This window comes from Drosophila sechellia, chromosome 3L (genome assembly GCF_004382195.2).
Source record: "Drosophila sechellia strain sech25 chromosome 3L, ASM438219v1, whole genome shotgun sequence".
NCBI lineage: Eukaryota > Metazoa > Arthropoda > Insecta > Diptera > Drosophilidae > Drosophila > Drosophila sechellia.
The window spans coordinates 7,437,536-7,462,676 of NC_045951.1; the positions used below are offsets into that span (position 1 = coordinate 7,437,536).

At 43.8% G+C, this 25,141-nt stretch overlaps 3 protein-coding genes across 6 annotated transcripts in view; 2 read left to right on the plus strand and 1 right to left on the minus strand.

Annotated features, from left to right (window-relative positions):
* Positions 1–2,665: 2,665 nt before the first annotated feature.
* On the plus strand, positions 2,666–7,154 carry LOC6611172 (WD repeat-containing protein 63). Its single transcript, XM_002035693.2, has 6 exons — positions 2,666–3,635; positions 3,698–4,362; positions 4,414–4,576; positions 4,634–5,919; positions 5,978–6,377; positions 6,432–7,154. Exons 1-6 carry the CDS (start codon positions 3,268–3,270, stop codon positions 7,066–7,068), a joined length of 3,519 nt encoding a protein of 1,172 aa, XP_002035729.2. The 5' UTR covers positions 2,666–3,267; the 3' UTR covers positions 7,069–7,154.
* Positions 7,155–8,450: 1,296 nt separating this feature from the next.
* On the minus strand, positions 8,451–11,338 carry LOC6611173 (gamma-tubulin complex component 2 homolog). The gene has a single exon (XM_002035694.2). It carries the CDS (start codon positions 10,776–10,778, stop codon positions 8,595–8,597), a length of 2,184 nt encoding a protein of 727 aa, XP_002035730.1. The 5' UTR covers positions 10,779–11,338; the 3' UTR covers positions 8,451–8,594.
* A 1,646-nt stretch (positions 11,339–12,984) lies between these two features.
* LOC6611176 (guanine nucleotide exchange factor DBS) overlaps positions 12,985–25,141 on the plus strand; it is a 45,924-nt gene continuing 33,767 nt past the window's right edge. The window contains exons 1-3 of one of the 4 annotated variants that reach the window (XM_032717441.1): positions 12,985–13,342; positions 22,669–23,337; positions 23,524–23,817. In XM_032717441.1, coding sequence (XP_032573332.1) covers positions 13,175–13,342; positions 22,669–23,337; positions 23,524–23,817 — 1,131 coding nt within the window. In that variant the 5' untranslated portion in view covers positions 12,985–13,174. Of the gene's footprint in view, positions 13,343–17,032; positions 17,220–22,668; positions 23,338–23,523; positions 23,818–25,141 lie in introns of those variants that run through there. The other 3 variants (XM_032717442.1, XM_032717443.1, XM_032717440.1) reach the window with 3 other exon arrangements.

Consider the following 25,141-nt stretch of genomic DNA (forward strand, 5'->3'; position numbering starts at 1 on the left):
CCATACTTTTAAAGATCTTAGAACGATTAAGTGTCTTGCAATATCTTTTTAAGTTAATGTATATTCATGAAAGTCTTTCCAGTAAAGTCAACTTATTACTGTTTTTTGCTTTGGCTTCCTCATATTAAGTTACAAGAGGGACAGCCAAAACGTCGTTTGCCGGCAATTTCCCTTTCACCAATTTCAGCGCTTCCTCTCATTAATATTTTGCAATGTTTCGTTGGCAGTTGCTTATTAAAATCAAGTTATATTTTCACAGTCGGTTGCTTGTTATACTTGTAAGCAATTAGCCAATTTTTTCATGGGAAGAGGGAAAATGTATCAAGTTTTTGATAAGCCAACGCAATTAGTGGTGCATTGAGAACCTTGTGAAGTTTTTTCACTTTTCAGACAATCTGTAGTCACTCCTTTAAGGGAAGCCTTGCGGCGAACTCATTTTTTTACGGTTTCCCTATCTTGATTTCATCTCTGGCACTTCCTTCTCGTCCCATTACCCATACGCCGTGTTGCGCCATCATGAATGTGGGTGATCCGCGGGCGGCGACGGCGGCAAATCATGAAAACTATTTAGCCCACAAACAAATTTCTCACATAATTCACAAAACGCCGTAATACGGAAGCCGTTTCTAGTTGCAAATTTCACTCGGCTGATAAGTCGCCAGGCAAATTTGCAGCACTCAAATTTGAATTTCATGTCCCTTTTATCGGTGCGACTATCTAACGCTTAGCGGTTCAGTTCAGTTCAGTTGAGCATGGGTTGGTTTTCGTTTGGTTTCTATTTAGTTTTGTTTTTGGTTGTTTTCTGCTTTTTTCAGGTATTTCAGGCTTTGGTTAGCCCAGCTAGAAGTAGCCATTGTTGGTGTCGCTTGAGGTTTTTTGGCAAATTTGCCTGGCCATAATAGCGTTTCGTGCTGGGGGGTTTTCGCCTTATTGGGCGGTCGCGGTTCAACGGATTGATGTGCCTCTGTGTGAACAGCCGAGTTTTTCCACCTCCCCCTGGTATTTTCATTTTGGTTACCGCAATGTTATAAAATATAGAAAATTATGCGCATCGGCTACTGTGGCCGCCATCAAAAGCGGCGCCGAAAGTCGGCTCGAGTCGAGTCGAATCGAATCGGTTTGGGCTGTTGCCTGGCACTTAACACCTTTTTGACACACAGCCAGCGACGTCAAATGCAAATGAAGATAAATCGCTGCCTCTGATCTTTTTAGCACCTTTTTGCATACATTCCCCCAGTCCAGGCAAAAGCCAAATCCCGAAGCCACCAAGAGCTCTAAGCCCCGGTGACAGCGCCACACGAACATGCAACATTTTGTCGCCGGTTGTACAACTCCTGAATGCTGCCGAATGCCGACTGCCAAATGTTGCCGGTGTTGCACGGAGTTGGCCACAGCCTACGACTTTTCGCGATTATGATGGCAATGGCAACCCCAGCCCAGGACCAGGCGATACCCTCTAAGGAGATTATGGGATTTTAGCACCTACCTCTGGGCAATCAATCATCAAAGATGCAACCTGGTGTCGTGTAAAAGTGTTGCGTGGCGTGTTGGGTTATTATGGGGATTCAGTGGATTATTAATTGATTTCATGTTTTTCGTTTAGAAATGGATACAGGTTATTTACTTAGCAAAACAATAAGGCATTTAACTCATGACCACAAAATTCATCGAATTTTCTGTACATTAATTATTAATTATGTTTTGTAATGCTAATATACAGCGTATCTTATCTTCCATTTCCCTGCACAACCTTATGATTTTGGGGTTGACAATAAGGTCAAGGGGGTATCTGTAGGTGGGAGAGTTGTTGGTTGCAAAAAAAAACCTCCAACTTTTCGCTGCAACACAAATGCACACATGTGCAAAAGTGGCAATCAGAAAATTATCAGCCTGCCCCAATGTTGTTTTGTATTTTTGTGGTTTTTCAGTTGCTAGAGTGGACTGTTGTCATTGTTTTTCGTTTTTTGTTATTTTTTTTTGTGGTGCTGCATTGCAGACTGCAGACGGATGAGGAAGTTTTTTGGACTGGGCTGCATTTGTGGCATGCTACCAACTATCGGCAGCTTGTCGCTGTTTTTTCTCTTATTTAAATTACGAAATGTTTTGTCAACAATTTGTCCACTGATTTATTGGCTTTTGTGGCGTTGGTTGCAAGCTACTTGCCACTGCAACAGTGCAACACTGGGCACAATAGCCGCGGCTAATCGGAGTTGCCAGTTATCAGCTGGCTGAGTGACAGGTGCATAAATTGCATTTAAAATCGAAAGTTGGGCAGACGCCCAGAATGAAAGTGAACGACGTGCATCCATTAAATGTGTGCCACTCATGTGGCACCACCACCATCACCAACATCGCGCTGGTGCATTGACTCGGTGCACTCTGCACCACGGCAGTCGCATTCGCAGCTGTCCATCAGAGAACTTTCGATTTCGATTGCGTAGTGCGTCAACTCGAAGACTTTCCATTGTGGCGTTTGTTGAACCGATCTCGTCTACATTGAGAAAAAGATCTGAAAAATTGGTCCCTGTAAGGAGTGTTACCCAAAACACTAATTCAGCAATAAAACCAACTTTGAGGATTAAAATTCTGATTTCTTTTTAATATTTTATCTGTTCTTTAAAAGCCTCTTAGCTCTGTTTTCCGCACTCATTCCTACATGTTTCTTAATTGGTCTGCTTTGTTTAGAAGCCGAATAAGTAACAAAAGGATATACAGACTCTATTTTTTTCTCACTGTGCTAGCAAAGATCGCAAACGTGAGGAGGGTCAGGAACTGGGACTGGGACTGGGACCGGACCTGGCACTGGGACTCGGACAACAACTGCCACAGATCGCACAAGAAACACATATTTCGTTCGGGTTTGAAGTCTCTGTGAGTGACACACAATTGCGTTTTTTGCGCATAGTTCCGTATTTGGTCAAAGATAATGATGTGAAATGCAGCAACAACAGCGTATCCCCCCAAAAACAACAACGGCGACAAAAGCGAAACGACAGCGACAACAAGGCAATCACCCACTCAAAAATCGTTGAGGAAAAATTGCCAGGCCGACGCGAATCGTCCATGTAAATGAGTGAAAATGTTTTAACTTAATTCTGTTTATGTGCGTTCACGTTTGGGCCAAGAGAAACTCCATTCAGCTCCTAAAAAACAAAAAAATGCTTACGGAAAAATGTAACTTTTATTTTGAAAAAGTTGGCAATAAAATCATTTAGTTGTGCCCTTGAATGTGTAAAATCTTAATAATATTGCATCTGATTCCTGCGCATGCTCCCGGATTGCCATGACAGAATCGTAGTTTTCCGGTTGTCAGTAGGAATAAAACATATAAACAAACTAATCGGACGACACTTTATCAAAAGGTATAGAGCGGCTCACTCACTAACCATGTCGACCACGGATATCGAGGTCACGGGAAAATCTGAAGTAGATGGTGACTTAGAAGGTTTTCCGATCGATTCGGAGGTTACCGATGTTGCGGCACCTTTATCATCCAGGCGAAGCAAGCCCTACTTCAAAAAGTTCAAAGAGCCGGACTCCGACGAGGATATCGCTGATCCGCGACAGCTGTTCAATGTCCAGGAGTCGTGGCGAACCCTCATGTCCCTCCCCAGCTGCCAAAAGGTCATGGTCTCGTAAGTTATGTAGGGAATTTGTAAAGCCTTCAATACCCAGCTGTATTTCGGTTTTTATGCAGTGAGAAAGCTCAAAAGGCCCTGAAGATTGAGGTGGGCATCAATGTGACGCAGGAGTTCCCATGGAAACAGGTGCAGTTCAAGGACCTTAGAGATGTGCTCTTCGACGAACTGGAGAATTCAGCTGAGCTGATGAAGAAGTTCAAGAACTTCAATCCGGAGCACTTTATCCTCATTGGTTTCTGTCCACTGTTGACCGAACAGGAAGATGATCCGCCGGAGGGCGAACCCTTCATCTTCTACTCGAGCATCAAGGAGTCCAAAATGGCCATGAGTATCATCCAGAATATGGAGCACTTCGAACGTTGGCGGATGCAGCGACGACTGAAAAAAAAGCCCCGTCGATGGGTGAGCCATGGCACCGATGAGGAGATGACCATCATGGTGGAGCGATTCAAGGACGAACCCATCGATGTGGAGATCCAGAGTGTATATCCCATTCAGATGCCGCGGCATGTGGCCTTCGATTACCGGATGACACGCGATGTCCGGGATGGAGTGCTCGAGCTTTTGCCCAACGAAAACATAAAATGGGAAAACGTGACCAAAAAGCGGGTTAATGTGTCGGTGCAGTCTGCTCCTCCAAAAATCGAAAGAGAGCAGCAAACTAACCCGACTTTTCCGTCGAACGCCTGGTCGCAGTATCTGTATGAGATTGATGATGAAGGTAGGTTTCGTTTGTTTTAATAGTATAACATGATATTAAATACATCCAAAGACCTTGAGCTGGATGAAACGGATGTGGACGAGGAGGAGGAGAAGAAGAAGGCCCAAGCTAAGCCGGGTACCTATGTGGAACCGGAAAAGAAACCCCCGGAAATGTCCGCCCAGATTGAAATGCTGCTCAATACCCTGGAATTTAATCAGATCGACAGCTATCGGTGGGTATAGTATAGATTTAGTTTGATTTAAATTTACCTGAAGGGAATTCTCGCCAGTGATGACTATTCCTTGATATCCTTCCGACAAGTGGTGCAGTACACCAATCCCTATCTGCAGGAGTTCCTCTGTTTTGCCAACATCTCGAAGAGCAACAAGCGCTTTGTGGCTGGCTACGATTGGTATCCCAAACTATCCGGACTCATAGCGGTTTCATATGCATTCAGTACTCCAGCTACCGTAAATGAGGCCACTAACCGGGTGGACTATGTGCAGCGTGCAGTTCTGGAGCCCAATCCCGTGCTCTTGTGGAGCTTTTCGGATAACCTAAACTATAAGTTGGAATTTGAGGCCCCAATCGAGAACACCGCCTTGACATTTTGCCCTTTTAATGGGGATATCTTACTGGGAGGCAGTAAGAATGGTCAGGTGGTGTTGTGGGATCTTCAAGGTCGCTGTGAGAAGCTGGATGAGGAGGAGTACTTGACGGCGGCCCAGGCCAAATACCGAGTTATGATTGGGGAGTTCCTCAATTGGACTATTGACATCGAGGACAATGTCATCGTGCCGGCGACTATTTCCTTATTAGATTGCTCACCGAAAGGAGCCATCACAGCATTTTATTGGCTGGGTCGTTCCATATATTTAAGTCAATTTGGAAAGGTTTACAATGACCCCGATATTCGAAACCATCACAAGTTCTTTATAACGTGTGCTTTCGATGGCACTATCAGCTTCTGGGACTTGGATGGCAAAGGAGGGAAGAGTGCGAAGGATAAGATGCGCAACCGGATGCTGCCCAAGGAGTTGACCCAGAGTGAATCCGCCTTTAAATCCATGGTCATTAAGCCCACCTACAACCTTTACTTCCCGGAACCGATAACTGGTATCATAGCGGACACCTCGTGTTTCTCGTGCTTGACTCCCATTGCCAAGTTGATACAAGCCAATCCCTCGAATTATCCAATCAAGACGATAGCCAAGGATCCACCCACTATGCGCCAGAGTATGATAGTATCCACATTTTATGGCCATGTCAGCCGGATTGATTGGCAGGGCACATATACGGAGGGAGAGGCCACTGAGCTTATTAACAGTTCGACTCCCTTTGCCATGGTCCATGATGGACCTGTGGTCATGGTGAAGAAGAACCCCTTCTATCCGGAGTTGTTCGCTTCCATTGGACGGACCATCCTGGCCATTTGGAAGGAGGACTATAATTATTCACCCATCTTTTGGCGAAAAAGAGCCTGTGACCTTACCGCCGTCGCCTGGAGTGAAACGCGTCCGGCTGTTTTGTACCTAACTAGAATCGATGGAATCCTCGAGGCGTGGGATATACTGGGTATATATACTTGTACATTATCTTGTGAACCAAAGGTATTTACAATATCTCTGAACAGCCCGCGACGATGATGCTTGCCTCACCGAGATCCTTGGCGGTGGTATCATTACAGCGATAACGGAGCATCGACCCTCTCTTCCCCATAAGATCTTGGGCATTGGTGATTATAACAGTAGTATAAGAATGGTAAAGCTGCCCCATTCCTTCGATGTGCCCCTGCCCAATGAGCTCGATCAGCTGATAAAGTACGTGCTGAAGGAGGAGCGCCGCAAGATGGGCATTCAGTCGTGGGAACAGAAGTACTATGAACTCAACAAGGACATCATAGAGGCAAAGCGGGAGGCTGAAGCGGAAATCCGCAAGGAAATGGAAAAAAAGGAAAAGGAGGAGCAGCTTGCCAGCAGGAAAAAGGGCCAAAAGTCCGGAGAAGATGGCGGAGAAGGCGGCGAAGAGACCAAGTAGGTATTAATATGATCGCCAGCTAACATTCAATCTATTTTTGTACTACCCAGAGGTAAGAAGAACTACAGCGGCTTGAACTACAACGAAAAAATGGCTGTCAAGTGGGACGAACTTAATCTTAACCGGATGATGACCATTCTGATGTCCCGCAAGCAAATGGATCCCGAGAAATTGGCCAGGGAGACGGCACTGGAGAAGGAGCGTCACGCCTACGAGGCTGCCAAGAAGAAGTCCCATTTGGATATCCTAGGCACAGTGGAAAACGATATCGCTAACATAAGGGCCAGAATCCTGCCGTTAGAGCTTCAGGACATGCAGCGCAGTGAGATGATCGCGGAGAGGGTAAAACGAGAGGTTGAGAACGCGGACTCCTACGAAAAGGTGTGCGAAGATGCCTTCGAGATCCTGAACAACTTCAAAGAGTTCGAGCCAATCGATTATATCGAGTTTCTGGAACGTGGTCGCAAGAGGCGTCAACTTTTGGATCAATCCTTGGGTGGAAATACGGATCGACTGCGGTGGTACGAGGAAAGGGTCAAATTGGGTGAACTGAGCGAGTGCCAGTTCATCTACGAACCCATTAGTGGATCTCAGGGGGAGGAGTCCAGCCATCCCGAATTTGCGGCTCCTCAGAAAATGATGTCCAAATCGAACAGCGATATTATTGTGGACGATTTAGACGGTTAAAAGTTTTGATGCGTCCTTATTTAAATTTCAATTAATTTCGTTATGGAATTGTACGAGTATTAATAAAGGTGTGATACGGAAATTAATAATAGACTGGCATATATTCAAAAACTGTTCTTTTAAATTGCAAACAACCGTCTAATTTACAAGTAAAAAGTTGAAATTCATCTACGGAAACTTAATCACACCATGAAGACAAAATCGAATTTTATGTATTGACATTCAACGCCATTTTAATGTTCTTTTTTATGCTTTGTTTTTAGATAAGCCATTGCACATTTCAGATGGTGTTTTCCCTCTATTTTTAACTACTCTGTTGGCCATTCAAAGTGACCCACCCATCGTGCTAAACGGTTGACTGCCTCTGCCCGTTTGCCAAATAAAATTCGGCTCTCAATTAGGGGCCCATTGAACCTTGAAGAGCCGCTTCCGCTCGACGGCCAGCTGGCGGGTTCAAGTTTATGACATTTCTAGGCATTATGTTTGGTTTGTGTGCACAAATGAAGTCATCCCGTGGACGAGGCGTGCCCCGAGTTTAATGAACCTGCCCCCATAACGGCGAAAGAAAACCCCGTGGTTCGTCTCCAAGCCGAGCTGGGGGAATTCCCACGGCCATGCAACCTCTGGTCAATCCGCTGCAAAGTACTGCAGGTAAACGGCATTGAGGCAGGGGTAAATTTGAATGCAAACCGACAGCGGCAGTCCATCATTTTCGCAAGCAGATAATGATATACATTTCGGAAGCAATGCATCTGAACTTAACCATAATTTCGAGTGCATTATTATTGGCGCGCTCTGGGCAGTTGAATGCAAAGTTGCAGATACATTTTGCGTTGCATCATCATCATCGACGTCGACCACCTGTTGTCCTTAAAGCGATAAGTATTAAGTGATTTCTGGACAGCCGCTCGCGAGTTTTCCTTTTTTTGCCCATTTATTTATTAATACAATTTTCGTGCGCTTGCGTGCGTCTGCAACTGAGGCAAGTGCATTTACATAACAATTGGCCTTTGAATTCAAATTGGCAGCGGGCTTTAGCCTGTCCATCGAATCGGGCTATCCGCAGACGGAGGCTGAGGCTGCGGGACTGCATTAAAATCTCTTTACCGCCATTTAAAATAATTTACGATCTTATGCAAATCGCCGCTTTCGTTGCACTAGCTCCCAAACTTGCCACCGTGACTCGACATAATGCTCGTTGTCCAGAAATTAAACGCACACATCGATTATTCACGCCCATTGTGCGCCACTTAACAATAACTCAAAAGTGGAAGACCGCCACAGGTGTCATACCCATAAGACAAGCTCACACTTGTGGGTAATGGATTGATAGCTTTTTGAATCTCATAGGATTAATGAAGTAAATGAAAGAGTTAATTTCATTTTGCAAGAGCGCTCTTATAATATAGTTAAGTAAACACAGGACTAAATCTTCAAAGGGTCTATGAAATAAGGTTTAATGGGCATGGAGAATAAAGACAACGGGTGATTTGGCGAATCTGTTGGACACGTTTTCAATCCCTTCATTAAATAGTGGAAACGTCAGCCTTATCCGAATCGGAAACCTCGATGAACTCCCCAAGTCGTTTGAGCAATCGTTTACAGGAGTCCCGCTCCACACAGTCTTTCGTCTTAGCCAACTGGCTAACCAACTCCAAAATGCTGGACAAAAAGCTGTTAAATTCTTCTTCGTACTCGACCACTTCCTGCTCGAGTTCTTTGATACTTTTCTCTCCTATCGAGGACTCCACAAAGTCACTAAAGTTGAGACACACATGACCGAGTGTGTATAGAGATTTCACAAAGGTGTTGGCAGTGGGTAGCAGCCCCAGCCGCAGGCATTCTTCTACGGTGCTCTCCAATTTGTTGAGTACCTCGTCGATACATTTGGCCTTGTCCACCGTTAAGGTCAATGATTGCCATCGGGGCTCGGTGATGTCCTGCATGATGTGGTTTTCCAGACTTAGCATACACATTAGCATGCGGTGGCGGAGTTTTCCAGATCGATTGGTGAGCTCGAGACCCGTACCCTCAGAAGGACTTTGCCAAAGGACTGTTAAATGGTGTTTCACATAGTGCAAGAAAAACAGGACACGCTGCAACATCTGCAATTGCTCCAGAAGCTCCGGGTAGATAATATAGCTTAGTGGCCATTTCGTTTCATAGCCAAGAGCTAATGCCTCGTAGCCGTAGAGATTTAGGGCCTCCGGAGGATCCTGCTCGCTGCAGCTCTCCTTTTCCTCTTCTTCTTCATTTTCTTCAGCTCTCTTGGCTTTATGTTGCCTACCCAATTGTGTGGCTACATCGCAATTCTTAAGCTGACAGCGAACATTATCCTTGATGTAGTCATTGGACTTTTGCAGGGTCTCTGCTAGAAGGGTCTGGAGCTTCTCGGGTATCAGCCTGTCCACATTGTACTTCAGGTTCTCCTGGCATTTGTGCAGAAAAGTCTCGGAGAAGCCTTCCTTCTGCAGCAGGAAATAGGACTTCAAATTGCGAATGTGGAAAGGCAAATTGTGCTCCTCCACCAAAATCTTGAGCAACTTCTGTGCTGGCAACTCATAGCTCGTTCTAATTATCTCCTCATGCCCCAAATCGTCTTGATTATAAGATAGTGGCCGCTGTAGCAGCTTTAATGAAACATTGCACTGTCTCAAAATGTTTAGATACTTCCCGGCCAGAAAAATTTCATCCGCCTGGGAAAGCAAGAAGCCGGGCAAACGGTCTGGCAAAAGGCGGTACCGTTCCGCCCAGTAGGCGTGGCAACATTTCTCCGGCGTCAATAGAGTACTGCTCATTGTACTCGAGGGCTCCGTGTCCTCCACAAAAAACTCATGCCGCGTATCGAATAGAACACCCTTTTGCATCCACAGCTGAGCGATTTTCATGTAAACGCGACTAGTTAAAGTCAAAATTTTGTTCACTCGCTCCTTTAGATCCACATCAGTGTCCTTCAGATCCCGGTAGAACTGGTCCAGCAATGTTAGTACCTGGGCGCTGGTCAGATTACCCCGGGCACTGCAGGTCATGTTGGAAAAAGTCTTCAAAATAGGCAACCAAGGACGCACCTGTCGCACCAGTTCCTTAAGATCCAACTTATTGTCCTGCAAATCCGTTTCCAACTTGGACTGTAGATCATAATAGTCCTCCAGTTGATCACTTAAGGCAGTGGCTAAGGTCAGTCGTGTCCTTCCACAGTTAGGCGACATATTGGTCTCCTCTATATAGCTTTGTACACTAATATAGTAACCTATCAGGGGCAATATTTCATGGACCAAAGCCCTAAAAGGCCCGGTGAAGGTCTTTTTCAATCGAAATCGAACCTTGGCTATATCCACTGAAGACATTTCGGAAATCTGATCGATCTGAATATCAGGCCTTACATATGCAGAGGGGACACCCGAGAAGGCATAGATTAGATCCCTCATCAGCAACTGTTCCTGACGAGGCAAACTCATCTTGGACAAATTTTCGTTGGCGAGATAGTAACCCCCAACGCTCTCGAAGATCCACGACTCCAGCCTTGGCAGACTAGTGGACGAGCTGGCGTTGCAATTATAACCACTGTTTTCGCTTCCTGATGGACGCATTTTTCCGTCTTGCGATTCCTCACGGTCATGAATTTTCCTCATTTGCCGCTCCAACTCGTCCTTGCTGAGGTGAAAGCGCACCTTGCTCGCAAAGTCACTCTCCGATTGGTTAGAGTTCATGGTGAATTAGAAAATATATCAGGAACAGAGCTCAATTTCGAAGCTTAAAATTATTTAGGTGTTGCCTTTAAATGCCAATAATTACTAAGGTATGTTGGATAGGTTGAAATAAAATAATTAAATAAATTTTAATTCAAATCTTATATATGAAGAGTTAGTACAGTTTTGGTTGGAGTACTTAACTTCTGCTAGTTCTGATTTCCATTTCTGCTTATTATCAAACATAATTCCAGCCATTTGTGAAAGGTGGTTACTTTCTGTGATATCCGCTGAATCGGTAAATCAACTTGGTCTTAAACCTGGATCCCCATCGACCATCGTGCCCAGCGGCGACATCTTCGCCTCTGGTTTCGTCGAAGTTTGGAGCCACAGGTGCATTTCAGGCCCATACTTCAACGATTCAAGTCGAGCTGGGCGATCCGACGCCCAGTTGTCAATCAAACGGAGCAGGAGAACCAACTGACGAACGTGCTGAGAATTTTCCATCAATTTCTACGCGATGGGAACTTCGAACTTTCTACGTGCTTGTATCCAAAATATACGCACACAGTGAGAAAATTTTTTGGTACATATTATTAGGTACTTAAATAAATTTGTGAAATCTTTAAACTATGAATGAGTTTGCTTTGGCTTCAAGGCAAATTATGTGTAGTGAGATATGTGAATATGTGTATTGTTTATTATATTGATAAAAATCAATTTTTCCTCTGCATGTGAAACACTTGAAAGTATCGCACAGGCAACGAGATAACCATGAGAACACTTTATATATGGGCTTTTGTCGCGTGAGTGCCACTTGTCGTGTTTTTGTTGCTACCGCTGTAGCTGCAGTTGCTGTTGCACATGTTGTTGTTATAGTTGTAATTGTCTGTGCCCCCTTTTTGTTGCTGCGCTCGTTTTCTCGCTGTTCTCATTCTAAACAATGCAAATGCAGCGTCAGCGGCTCTGCCAGCAACATTAGCATAAATAAATAAATAACCGTACTAGCAACGAGCGGCGGGTAAATAACAAAATAGCAACACGGCCAGCCGACCGACCACCAGTAACATTAATCTACGCTCCAAAAGCTTTCCGATGGACGCTCCATGGGCTTTTGTTGTCCTCCTCGCATTTTACGAGCATAGCAGACACCCAAAACACTTGTTTGCCTTCGTCGCCTAGCGGCGCTTGCACTTCGAAGACTGGGCGCGGTACAAGGGATCGCCTAGAAACACCCACACACGAACTAGTGCAAGTACAGTGGTAAGAGGATATGGAGAAATGTACGATTAAAATTTTATAAAATATTAAAAAAATATTATAACAAATTTTGAGCTACTCAGAGGGTTTATTTTTTGTTTAAATATTGTGCCGCTTAGTTTCATTAGTTTTCATCCTAAAGGTTTCAAGCTAAATCTACTTTCTAAATTAAAATAGTTACTAAGGAATGTCAAGTGCAAGTGAGTGATTCTATTCGTTCACCCACTTAATACTGCTGGCATCAGAAAACTTTTTTTTATTAACCAAAGTTCATACTATTTAATAAACTATATAAACTTTGCAGTGTGGCACGTCATAAATATTTTGCTAATTTTTCGTTCATCCATTTAATAAAGTATTTAGTATATATTTTGTTATACCAAATTTTAGTATACCCATTTTAGTAGTTTTGAGACCACTGTGCCTAGGCCGCGGATTACAAAAGCAACACCTTCGCCTTCACCGTAAAATGGGCCTCCCCTGCGTGTTTCACATGTGACTACTGTGGATTTTGCAGTCGCTTCTGCCGGCAATCAAATTGAGTGCAAAGCTCGGTTAAAAGCCGAGTATATTCAAGTATTCCAGTGTTGGGACAGCAGAAGAAGAGGTGTGATGTTTGATGGGTGCGTGTGTGTGTGTGTGCAGCGAATGCAAAAACAGTTTCGATTTTTTTTCAATTTTTCCGCCTTCTGTTTTTGTCTCGGTTTCGGTGGGGCCCCAATAATTGCATTATTTATGTACGAATAGTACGATTTTTCTGGGTTCCCCAGTAAGCCACACGCACCAGAAAATTGTATAAACAAATCGCGGAAAGCAACAACAAAAAACGTTAACATTAAAAAAAACAGTATAAGTATCAGCAGCGGTGACAATCGCAAGTGCAGGGCTCTCTCTCTGTCTCAAGTCTTGAGTCTCAAGTCGAGTCTACTGCTCACACTCACTCAAAGTTTGCCGAGGTGGAGAAACGAACTCGGCGGCATTCTCAGTCAAACAACAAACGCAACTGAAGTAACAACGGTTCCGTACCGCGTACCGCCCCCAAAACAAAAGTGAAATTCTATTAGCTAGCCGCGTCTTGGCCAAAACGACCAGGAATATCGCAGTGCGAAAGTTATGGTATTTGATTCCGTTGAAAATCGGACTGAGTGCTGTGCTTAATGTTCCAGCTGCGCCGGGAAGTGTGGAGCGAGCGGTTGGGAGTCTGGGTGCAGCGCCTCCTCGTCATCGTACTGCATCTGTGGCACCGCTCCAGCATGTCCTTCGTCCGGCGTCGCCAGGAGGCGTTCAAGTGGATTAGGCGCCGACTGGCCAGAAGGCAGTGTCACGTGAGTACACCGAAAGAAATGGGTTAGTAGCAACGTGACCCCATCATTTAGTCACTTCTATTGCCATATTAAACTGATATTTTAGTCTCCACTTAATCTCAGTTGCTAAACAATTTGATGGACTTTGAAATGAGATCATTGGTAAACAAATAAATACCCTAGATTTTACTGCATAGAGGGTATTCGGGTATTCTGTCGATGCAGTTCCTCAGTGCAGTTCCTTATTAAGCCAATGAACAAGTGCAAATCGAATTCAATTATTTCAAGGCTGCTCTAGGCATTACTAAACAGCTGTTAACTACTTTTTTAATAGGCAGCTTTAACTGAGTATGCACTAAGTTGCGTAAATTGGCACTGATCACAGGAGTACCATTAATCAACAAAAATAACTTAATAAATAGAAGCATCTGTGTAGTCATTAATATTAATCGCAAAAAGTGACTTTTTTCATTACTTTAGTACTTAGCACTTTCTAGAGTCAATAAAGTCAGTGCTCTATTATACAGGCCGGCAAAATAAGTTTTGTATTTTACCAAGCTATGGCTAATTACTAACCCTGAAAATGTTTTTGCCCCTTTGCTGGCTAACCAATTAGAGTTATGTATTTATTACCCTGCTTAGATCATCCTGCACTAGATCCCAAGTGGGTCATCACTCCAGCTCACAACCCTTAGATTTTTAGCTGGAATTCAATTAAAAGTTATTCAGCCAGGCTGCAAATTCAATTAACTACAATCATTTCGGGCATTCGGTGCAATTTTTAGCTAATTTTGGTTTTCCTGTGAATCGCGGGGCACAGCCTGTTTTTCTGAAGAAGGGTTAGAAAAGTTTAGCACTCGCGTGACTCGCTATAATTTCTCCATCGGAGTTGCCGGTTTGGAGTGGTCTGAGCCCAAGTTAGCCACTGTCTGAGGCTTTGTTCCGTTTCCGCTCTGCCTGGGTGGGTGTGTCCATCGACCTGGCGGAGACATAGGCTTGGTTCTATATAGTTCCATCCCCTGTCAGTCGGGAAAACTCCGTAACAAACCCCCCAAACTATTTCAGCCCGCCAAACAGTTGGCGTTGAGCGATTATGGCTGTCAGCTTGAAAGGCACTTTCAGCCTGTTATCAATTCAAACAAACGCCAAAATGCCACAAATGTGAAAACCGACCGACAGTCGGAGGAGCCGCTAAGAGGCCCCCAAATTGTGCAAATCAAATTGAATGCCGTTTTATGAAAGTTGAGTTGACTTTGCCGGTGATTTTTGGCAATTATTTGTAGCTGGCATTTGTGCGATTTCGAAATTTTGAGTTTGTAACAATGCGGATCTCAAACAGAGCACGTAGGGGTTAAGTTGAACGCCCATCGAATATTAAAAAGTTTTCTAATATTTAGGCTGCAAACTGATATAAACCAAAAGACTGCAAAATGGGTGATTTGTTTTTATGACACTCGTCTGAAGGGAAACTGAATTTTCAAAAAGTTGAAATGCCGCAATTGCATGCATAAAGTTAATAGTAAAATTCTGAAATATTATAATACATATGTATGATTAACGTAAATTAGAGAACCGTTTGTAAAGGGCATATGATATGATATACGTAGTCATTAAGCCCGGAATCAAAACACGAACTAGTGAATCACAAAAAGCTTAGCAATTAATTGATTTTAATTGACTGCGGAAATATTGATACTCTTACTCACAACCCAATTTGCAGTGCAACTTTATTCTAATGCCCGTTCGCATTCGCAAGTGGAATATATGGCAGACCCACCGGGTAGAGCACTTAATACTTATATTTATGGGCCATCGGTGGAGCCCATATATTGTTTATCCCGCTGGCAAATGTTTATTCGCACCACTCGAAGTTTCAGCGACTGCTCAGATATTTTTTGTGAAACCAGAGCGAAGTAAACACTCATCGCGTGTTCCGGATAACGCAATTGCATGGGGATCTCGAAGCCAGGAACCAAAGAAATCCCGAGCTCGTTAGCGTTCTAGGGTAAGCCTGCGTCTGGCATCGTAAACAAATGTCCGTCAAAGCTAAACACCGACAAAGTAGCAAACAAAATAAATGTGGACAGCCAGCCCTCCATTTTGTATATGTGTATAATATGGGAACTTGCCAAGTTCAAGGCAGGAGTTGAAGATGTCTATATATGATGCATTGTATCCACAATTATGGCAGAGGGATGGTCATGAAACAAGGGCGGCGGCGGCTATTCAGCGGGGCAAACAATAACATTGTGTATAAAACAGAACTCAGTCCCCAGTCTGAAATACTGACTAAATGGAAGTGAATGATACATGTCGAACTATGAGATACTCTATCTATCATAAAGATAGCAAATTCAATTAAGATAAAGACGTAGCAGAGATTTTACTACTTAAAATAGAACATAGTGCAGTTCTTGTTTAATTTTAATCACTTTGCTTGCATAACCAAGCAATCTTGCAGCCCGAAATAATTGGACATTGATCTGCATAATAACTTGCTTATTTATATGTTTATTTTCTGAGTTGCCGAAAACCCCAAACAATTAGATTGAAAAGCATCGTTCTCGGAAATGTATGTAAATGTATTCCTTCGCTGATTGTATTCTAATGCGATCGGTGACCAAGCGCCCGTCAAAGTGGAGATATCCCTATCCCCACATCCACTATAAATCACCGATAATTGTGGGTGTGCTGTGTTTATTGTTGTTGCTGCCATTGATGTTCCGCGAGCGTTTTTCTGCCGGCCATTCAAATGGGCGGTTGAGTCAGCTGAGCTCAAGTAAACTGAACTGGGCTCGAATTGAGCAAAAAAAAAAAAGCTGTAATGAAGCGAAAAAGCCCAGGCGAAATGCAAACAACAAGCGTTCCCTCGCACGCATGGAAAATCATTGAAGCCTGCCGTGGAAAATGGGTTTGGGTGAGTACGAGTATCTGTGAGTTACACCCTCGATGCCGACTGGGCTTTTCCATTTCGCGCTCCGCTTATTTCAATTTAGTTGGCGCAAAGCGGCCGCCGCAAACGCTTTGAACTCGTTTCCCGGACAGACGGACTTCATGGCTCTTGACGTTTTTTCCTATATTGATCTTTTCGACCGATTCAGCAATACAACAAAAACGGAAAAAAAGGAAAACGTACGCCCAGTGAAGCAAAATTTGTGCGCGTTTTGATTTTTTGGCGCGTTTTTCATTTGTTTTGATTTCGCGTCTGCGAACCTTTCTGCCCATTTTTTTTAGTTTTTCCGCGGCTCTAACTCTGGCTTTTTCCTTTAGGCCACACAACTATGTATTGATAAATTGCCAGCCGACGATTTCCGTCGTGACCCGCGCGTTATGCAAAATGCTCAAAATGTAAATAAATATTAAAATAATACACAAGATCACGAGAAGGGGGAGCCAAAAGTATCTGCCACACTGCCTTCCTTTTGTATGCGCCCAGCCTTTTGCCTTTTGCCTTTGTTGGTTTAAGCCATTCGGTTCGGTTCGGATCGGTTTTTTGTGCGATTGTGCTGTGAAAAATGAAGTGAATCTGTCTGGCCAAGTGAATATCGCCATTGCAACAATAATAATAAGCAATAATAATAATAATAATAACAATGCGAGCCGACAAATTTCGGTGTGCCTGCGCTTTATTTGTGAAAACAATAAACGCAATCCAACAAACTACGCATCAAGTCCGTACCCGAATCTGGATTGGAGGTGGATGTGGACGTGGATGTGCCGGCAGTTTCCTGGCACGCATATAATTTGCATGTGGATATCGATCTTTATGACCGGAGACGCTTCGACGATGGCTTATGTAATCTGGAAAATATTCATGAAGCAATATGCCCGCCTGCACTACGATCCTCGGCCCCTCAGTCCCAAGCTGATCTGGCACTCGTATGCAGCCATTCAGACGGTGGGTCACCCTCTATCCCTTTATCCACGAATGCCTTAGTCTCCACAGCATTCGGGGTCACCACGTACCTTTGCGAAAGAGCCTGCCCTTTATTGATTTAAATTGAGTCATTTTTCTCGGCTCTGGCCATTGGCCATACAAAGTAATTGTAGATTAATGTGGCTAGCTTTAAGTGAGCGCTCAAAACGAGAGTTCATATTTTTCAAGAGTTTTGGGGTTTTTTTGGGGGGGCGTGAAAGTTGATTTGTGATTAAACGGTCGGTCAGTTCGTTAAGGGAAGTTGGCGAAAGTTTTAAGCATTACAAGGAGTTTTGGGAACTTTTTTGCGAGCAACAGGTTTCTTTCGCGGGAATCTGTGGAATTTTGCAGCTGGCGCGTTTAATTTAGATATTACTTTTTGGTTCTAAAATATTTAAAGCCTTAGTTCATAAAACACACTGTTTAGCACCGAATCAACTGCATTTCTCGAGCAGTTTGAGGAAAAACTTTACGACTACATTTGCTACGCTTTAGGATTGGCAATTTCCGACACCGAACTAGTTGGATCACACCTCGATTGGCGTTATTCAATCAGCAGCCAGGGCAAATCTCTACTTATGTACGCCGGTGTTTTCCTTGACATTCGATTGCGGCAACAGTTGCATTTCCCGCCCATTAACGAAATACGATAGCGGGGGTATAGGAAAAGTCAACGCGAAAATGCAAAGGAAATAGCCGCGATTTGGCGGCTTGGAAAAGCAGGAGTCAAAATAAGAGTAGACAAGGCAAAAAGCTGTTTGCGGAGAATCAGGGACCACCAAACTAGATAAACGGACTGCGACTGTCTGCCCCCATTGATAATAACAATCGGGAAAAGTAAGAGATGCAATATTTCAACGTAAAGTGTTAAAATGTCGATATTAATTGCAGAGTGGCAGCACTTGTGGTAGGACTACAATTCAAGTGGTAGCCAATAGTCCCATCACCCGCAGTCCCCGGATCGCATTTAAATAAATTGCGATTATGCCGCAAATGTGGCAGCCGGTGCACCGAACTATGCACTGCAAAAAATGATCTAAGACAAATGTGAAATATTAAATATTATTAAACATTTAAGGCGAACTAGAAGAATGAGACTTATGAATGGACTTTAAGAACAATAGAGGTCTTGAAAATATCATGTCATTTTTCTTGAACATATGTAGAATTGTTTTCAGTGTACTCTGGGTGCAGGACCTGGTCTTGCACTTGGTTTTCGGTGGTTTTGGTGGTGCGACTGCCACTGCGACTGGCCGTGCGCTAATAATATTTATCAGTGGCTCATTTGTTGGCCGGACAGATGGACGGACTTACGGACGGACGGACAGGTGGATGCGGAGCGGTGCATTCAATGGCCAATAAAGCAAGAGAGCAAATAAAAATTGCAACTAGCAGCAGGCAGCGGTGGCTAATTGCGCCGCCTGTTTGGTGATTTTGCCGCTGTTAACTTGGTTGGCTGGCTGACTGGCCAATTCCAAATAGGTGGATGGCATGGGAATGGGGATGGGTTGGTATGGGATAGATGGGGGCTGTGCATCCGCTGCTCGTCAGTTTCGATTCAAAGTGCAGTTTAAGTTTTCGGTTGCCGTTTTCCACATTGTTCGCTGCATCCGAGGCATGCATATTTATTTATCGCAGCCAGAGTTTTGCATTTTAACTAGAAATCATGCAAAAACGCCGCGACATGCGATTGCCAACAAAAAAACCAAAAAAAAAAAAATCGCCGACGACGAACGCCTTTCAAATCGAATCTCCGAAGCTGTTAACTGCAGTTGAGAGCGATTTTTCGTATGCTTTTCCTCCGACATGAAAATCTGTTTAATATTTTCCCGCGCACTCACGCACGACGTGGGAATTTTTGCAACTCGCGACTTTGAGTTCGTCTTCGTCGGCGACAGCGAAATGCAACTCAAAACTGAAAACTCAAAACCAAAATCTGCAACGCATTTGCAAATCTCAGCGCGGAAAAGGCCGAAACATTGAACCTTTCATAAACCTCCGACAATTGGCATGCAGCTGTTATTCAACGCACGAGATGCAAATTTGATATAGGAAATGGGTTTTCTTTGTAATCGAATAAGACGATCTGACCTATAAGTGGAAGGAAGTGCAATGGCTGAACTGGTCATGGTTCGCCTTTAAATGCGAAATTGTTTAATAACAATTTCTTTATCATTTCAAAGTTATGGCAGTCGAGTTAGCTGAGTCACAGGATAGCATTCTATAAAACCTAAAAAGGGTTTTCTGATTAATTCAAAACATATGTTAGCTTTCTGATTGCCACATTATTCACTTAATAGTGACTCATCATTAAACATGATGTTTCGTAAAATAACATTTAATAATTAGGAATCATTAAAAGCATAGCCCGTCATATAAGATTATTATTTTTACTTTGGCCTTTTTTTTCAGACACCCTCCCATGCAAATGCATTTTCTTATTGGCCACCCCCGCCGTTTACCTGTTTACCTGTTTTCCTGTCCAGTTTTCAGTTTCTCTTTCTTTAACCTTAGTCTGGGGTTAGGACAGCCCATTAACGACACGCATTCACAGTCATTTTCAATTTCTTGGAGCTGTCACTTTAATTTGGAAGCAGTGGCAGTTTTGGCCCACGCATTTTCACACAGATACACACGCACATACACTCAGTCTTTCTCTTAAAAAATGCAATTTGCACAACCTACACTATCTTTACATATTCCCACATAAACATATTTTATTTTACATGTTTATATGCTGCTAAAACAAGGCTTTTTTTTTATTACTTTTTAAAGGTATACGACTTTAAATCTTCAGCCTTTAGTTCCACTTATATGCGAATGTTATTAAACTAAGTTATTTAGACGATGAATAAACAAATCGAGATGAAAATATAATTCGCTTTATGGTGATTAATAATTATTGTTATTATATTAGTCAAAGTTTTTCGACCCGTTACAATCTTCGACGAGCAACAACGATCGTCTAACAAATTAGTTACTGACGCAATATTTCTGTATATCTCTGCGCTATCAAAATCACACGCAATAAATTAAATTTGCTTTGTGGGCAGAGGCAGTGCGTCCAAATGGCAATGGCAATGACATTTCCAGCTTTTTTGCTTTTAGGCTCCATCCAGCTCCAGCTCTTTCGCCAGTTGTTTAGATTGCGGAGTAGGTTGTCCAATTAATAAACGAAAACGCAGTCATAATGTTTTGATTAACACAAATGTCTCTTGTCACATTGCATAAAAATTAATTTCCAATCTTGTCCGAGTCCACTAAATCAAAGGGGAGTGTATCTTGGCTGGTGGTTGGTAGATGTTCGATTCCGATTTGGGTCACGACGGCGTTAGGTGAAACCGTAGATGCGTGAGAGAGTGCTGAATCGGATTGGATAGGAGATGGGAGATGGAAGATCGGCATATATTTTAGATATATGGCATAGCCCCAAGGTTGCGCTGTCGGTGTGCAGTGAGGCGACCTTCCTTTAATGGCTTGTCCAGCCAACTAGTGCAACATTTTCGATTTCCTTTTGACGCGCGGCCATAATTTGAACAGCGGGCTAGCAGCACAGCTCCAACCAGCGACCGACCCACTGCCCAAGACTCACGCACCACCGCCGCCGCCGATAAAACCCACCGAAACCCACCGACAAAACGCCCCCGGGCGGGCTGAACCCATTCCAAGTCGAAACCAAAAGCACAGCCAAAAGCCAACCAAACCAGACCAGTCGGGGCAATTAATTGATGAGCAGTGGTCGGCACTTGGTCAAGAGTTGGCATGACAGCAAATTGCATTTGCCTCTGATTCTGCCTCTTTTTTTTTACCAGATCGTGCGTGCCACTGCCATGGCCACTGGGCACTGATCTTCAAGCGGTGGCCAATCGCCGGAATGCAGCCCCAGAATCAGGCACTGTGAGAAAATGGGATGCATTCTAAAGATTGCTATTTAGTTTCGAAAAGATTAACTTATTAGTGTACCTAACTAGAAGAAAAGTTACTTTTCCTTAATTTTGTAAATTTATTTTTATTTACGAGCTAGGATTTTCGCTCAGTGCCTGGCCCAAAAAGAAAATATTGATGATATATTTATTGGTATTTATTGGCGTCGCTTTGGCCGCACTTCAAAAAGCCCGGCCTGAACAAATTGTGGAAATTTATAAGCTTCGACAACAGAAATCTGTGTCTCTGCGGGCTCGTACTGCCAATAAATGAGTGGAGTGAAGGGGTTTAGGTGTTCAAGTTCGAGTTTGGGCATGGGTATGGGTATGGGTATGGGTGTGCGGCCCACTCATTGAGCATGCGCAGGCGCCGAGGGCGACATCTGGCGGCCATCGCTGGCGCTTGAGAGGCCGGCACGAAGGACCAAAAAGCTGCTGGCGGCAGGACTTGCAGAGCTAGCCGCATTCCTTGGCCAAGTTAGTAGCTAAATTCGTTTGGGCGTGGAAAGGCGAGTGAGTGGATAATGGGAAAATAAATGAAAAAGCGCCGGCACCGCACAATGTCACATTGTTGGCCGAGACCAAAAGTATTTCGGTTCGGCAAACGAAAAGTTTAACATGCCAGGTTTTGGTTATGTGTGTTATGGTCAAAGTTTGGCTATTTGCTAGGCCGCATACCCACGCTATCCTCCCCTCGAAATCCTCGAGCCGAAAACCACATCCACTTTCACTGCAAATTTGTGTGTGCTCGTATCTGAAAGAAAGTGAATTCTACTGTGCTACACTTGACCTATGACAACGACAACTGAGGCAGCGGCAAAAACAACAACCTCCCAACTAACAACCAACTGGAAACGAACGTTTGACGTTTCATTTGATTGTCATGCAATGCGGCCCCCCTTTTCCTAGTCTTGTCTCTTGGATCAATGCTGTCCCCAATTGATTTCTGTTTAACTTTTAACATGCAACAAGGCAACCCGAGCCTCTCCACACTCCCCCCTCTAAACACTATTTGCTGTGGGAAAGTGGATCGAATCTTAGAGTCTATAGTTGCATTTCTATAACTTAGCTTAGCCTGTTTTCCATATTTAGTCACTTAAAGGATTTCCTGTGTATTAAATCAATAACTCTTCGCTTTAGCAGCTTTAATGTCAACCATTCTTAAGAATAATGAAATTACGTTTTTAGCTTGAGATACTTAAATAATAAGTTACAATTATTAAAATATTTATATTTGTTCTAAATTAATTAATATTAATTTATATTTTTGGTACAGTAGATATGTAGGTTTGCCCCACTGTATGCCCCCTGTTGCCAGTGGTAACCGAAGCAATTGTGTTTAATGCGGCTCTTTGCATTGGCCCATTACCTGTGCATGTGCCGCGAGCCAAAGAACTTTGGCCCATTTGAAATGCGGCAATTGTGTATCTGGCGGATACACAAGCGCACTCTGAACTCCACACGTGTCTGAGGTCTTTTTCTTAGCTTTTTTTCCTCTGCATTTTCAGGCTGACACGAACATCGAGACAGGGCGAGCAGAAGCAGCTGTTACTGGTTCAGGAGCAGGAGCGGAATTAGCCGAGATCTTGGTGCCGAGTGACACGCAAATCGATGTTCCCGGTGGGGGAATCCCAGGAGGGCAGATTCCGAGCCTAGAGTCCACTGACAGGGACATGAAAGAGGCCAGAGCAGCGCCCATAGCTCGCGATGATGAGGATCAGGAGGCGGAGGATCCAGAGGAGCATGGACAGGAGGAGGAGGAACCTCCAGAGGTGGAGCAACTGTCCACGAATGCTAATTATGTGTGCTGTCGATATCCGGGAACAACCTCTTCCTCCACCTCCGGCGCAGCAGACACATTGAACCGCAGCAAGTCGCGGGTTCAAAAGTACCTCAAGAAGTGCAAACAGCGGCTAACGGGTCAGTTCAAGATGCCAACGAGCAGTTCCACCACCACGACCACCATCACACTGATCAGGAATGAGCCAGCACCCACGACAATCGAGCAGGCACTGGCGGAGCAGGAGGAGGAATACCTGGCGAAGGGCAGTAACGGGTCCTACGCAGACGCCCTGCCCATCGAATGCAGTTTGAGTGCCAGCATTGCCGAGGAGCAGCAGCAGGCGGTCGACGAGCTGGAGCCGCCAAAGGAGGAGGAAGTCCCACTGGAGACAGAGGTACGTAATTGCACTGAGCGAAAATGGAACTCAATATTGCAAGCGATTTATATAATTTAACAATTGGAAGATTGTTGTATAAGACAGTAGTATTACTAATTGTATGATTCTCTTTCTTTGCTTGTTAGGAATCCGTATTATCATGAAGTTTTGGAATCTACTACATTTTTTCTCTCTTGTCCCCAGCTGACGGAACCTTCCTCAACTCCTCCACCGCAGAGCAACCTCGAAGGAATCCCTGCACCAGAGCAACTTCGACTACCCGCCGACGTGGACGCCACGCTGGCCCGGCTGATTGACAGCCATCTGTCGCACATTTATCCCGTCTACTGGGCACGCACGCGTGCGATTTTAATCCAGCAGGCACGTGAGCGACTCGTGTGCGGATTCGACGGCAGTTTGGTCCGCTTCGAGCAGCGATTCCTATGCAAATTTGCGCAAATTGCCGCGACTCTGCGCACGGCCCATCAAATTGGCGAGGTAAGAGTCCTATAAAGAACACAGGAATCCGGGCAAAAGATATATCATTTACAAGGCAGTTACTCGCAGCAGGCGAAATTAGCCGCAATTTGTTTGGCTCTCCCCGAATGAAGTTCTTTAAACGCAGCTAAATAGTTTGCTTTGGTTTTATCCGCCAAATGGAAATGGTTGGGTAACAATTGAGTTGAGAAATCGTTGTGGAAATTGGGGAATCACCGGGAGATTGGTCGATCATCAGGCGATAAGTGTTCTCCGTAGCAAATAGTTGCGAAAATTACAAGGGCGCAGTTGTTGGTGGGTTAGAATTTCGCTCAAGGGTATTTGCTTTTGAGTCAAAAAATGTATTCACCAAATACCATCTTCATATATTGTTAATGGAGAAACGAATACTTGCAGCTTTTCACTTGTAATTAATAACAATGATAATCAAATCCAGCAACATATTATTGAACTTCATGCAGCTCACATTCTTCGTCAGCGCAATTAATCTTTCAAGATTATATCACCTACACTGACCAGAGGTTTGCCCTTATCAACAAAAGTCAACTGTGGTTTCCACTTTGCAATGGAATGTTTTGTGTCCTCTTGTTGAACGAGGAGTATCTTGCGGCTTGCAAATAAAGTATTTACTGATAAATACTAAAATCAAAGCATAAAGACTATTTGGAGTCATACTTAAATGCATTTGTAAATTTAAGCTTTAGCCAAAGTCATACCACTTATTTGAACGTTTCCAAACTATATTTTTGTCCATACTGGAATATATACTTAATTAAGTAAATCGCACTTTACTAGCTTATACATTTTAATCACAAATTTACGTGATATACCAATTTCCTTAAACACTAATCTAATTCCATACAAAATTGATGTTCAAATTTCGTCACCGGTTGTAACATTACAACTGCTGCTTGTGCAGCCCTGGCGCCTAACAGTCGCTGTTAAAAATGGTCAAAACTAACAGCGCGCTAACAGCGGCTGGTGGCACGCCGAAGCACTGTTAACGGGTCTGTGCTTCGGATTTTCTGAAGTCAGTTGAACATTTGAACTCGCGACGCGCAGTCTTGTGAGCGGCAAAAAGCGACTGACAAGCCCAGAAAAAGAAAAGCGACTCGAAGACGAATGTATATGGAGTAGTAAACAGAGTGACCGACCAAGTGCAACGTGCCACTGCCAACTAAATACGTAAATTCGTAGTTTCAGAGTCTCGCATTTTTTCGCCATTGGGAGCTAACAGAGTGCGCCGAAAGAAATGTGCAAAGTATCGTTGAATTAACATGCAAATAAATTGAAATCGCGACAGAGTGATGCCCGAATAGTGCCT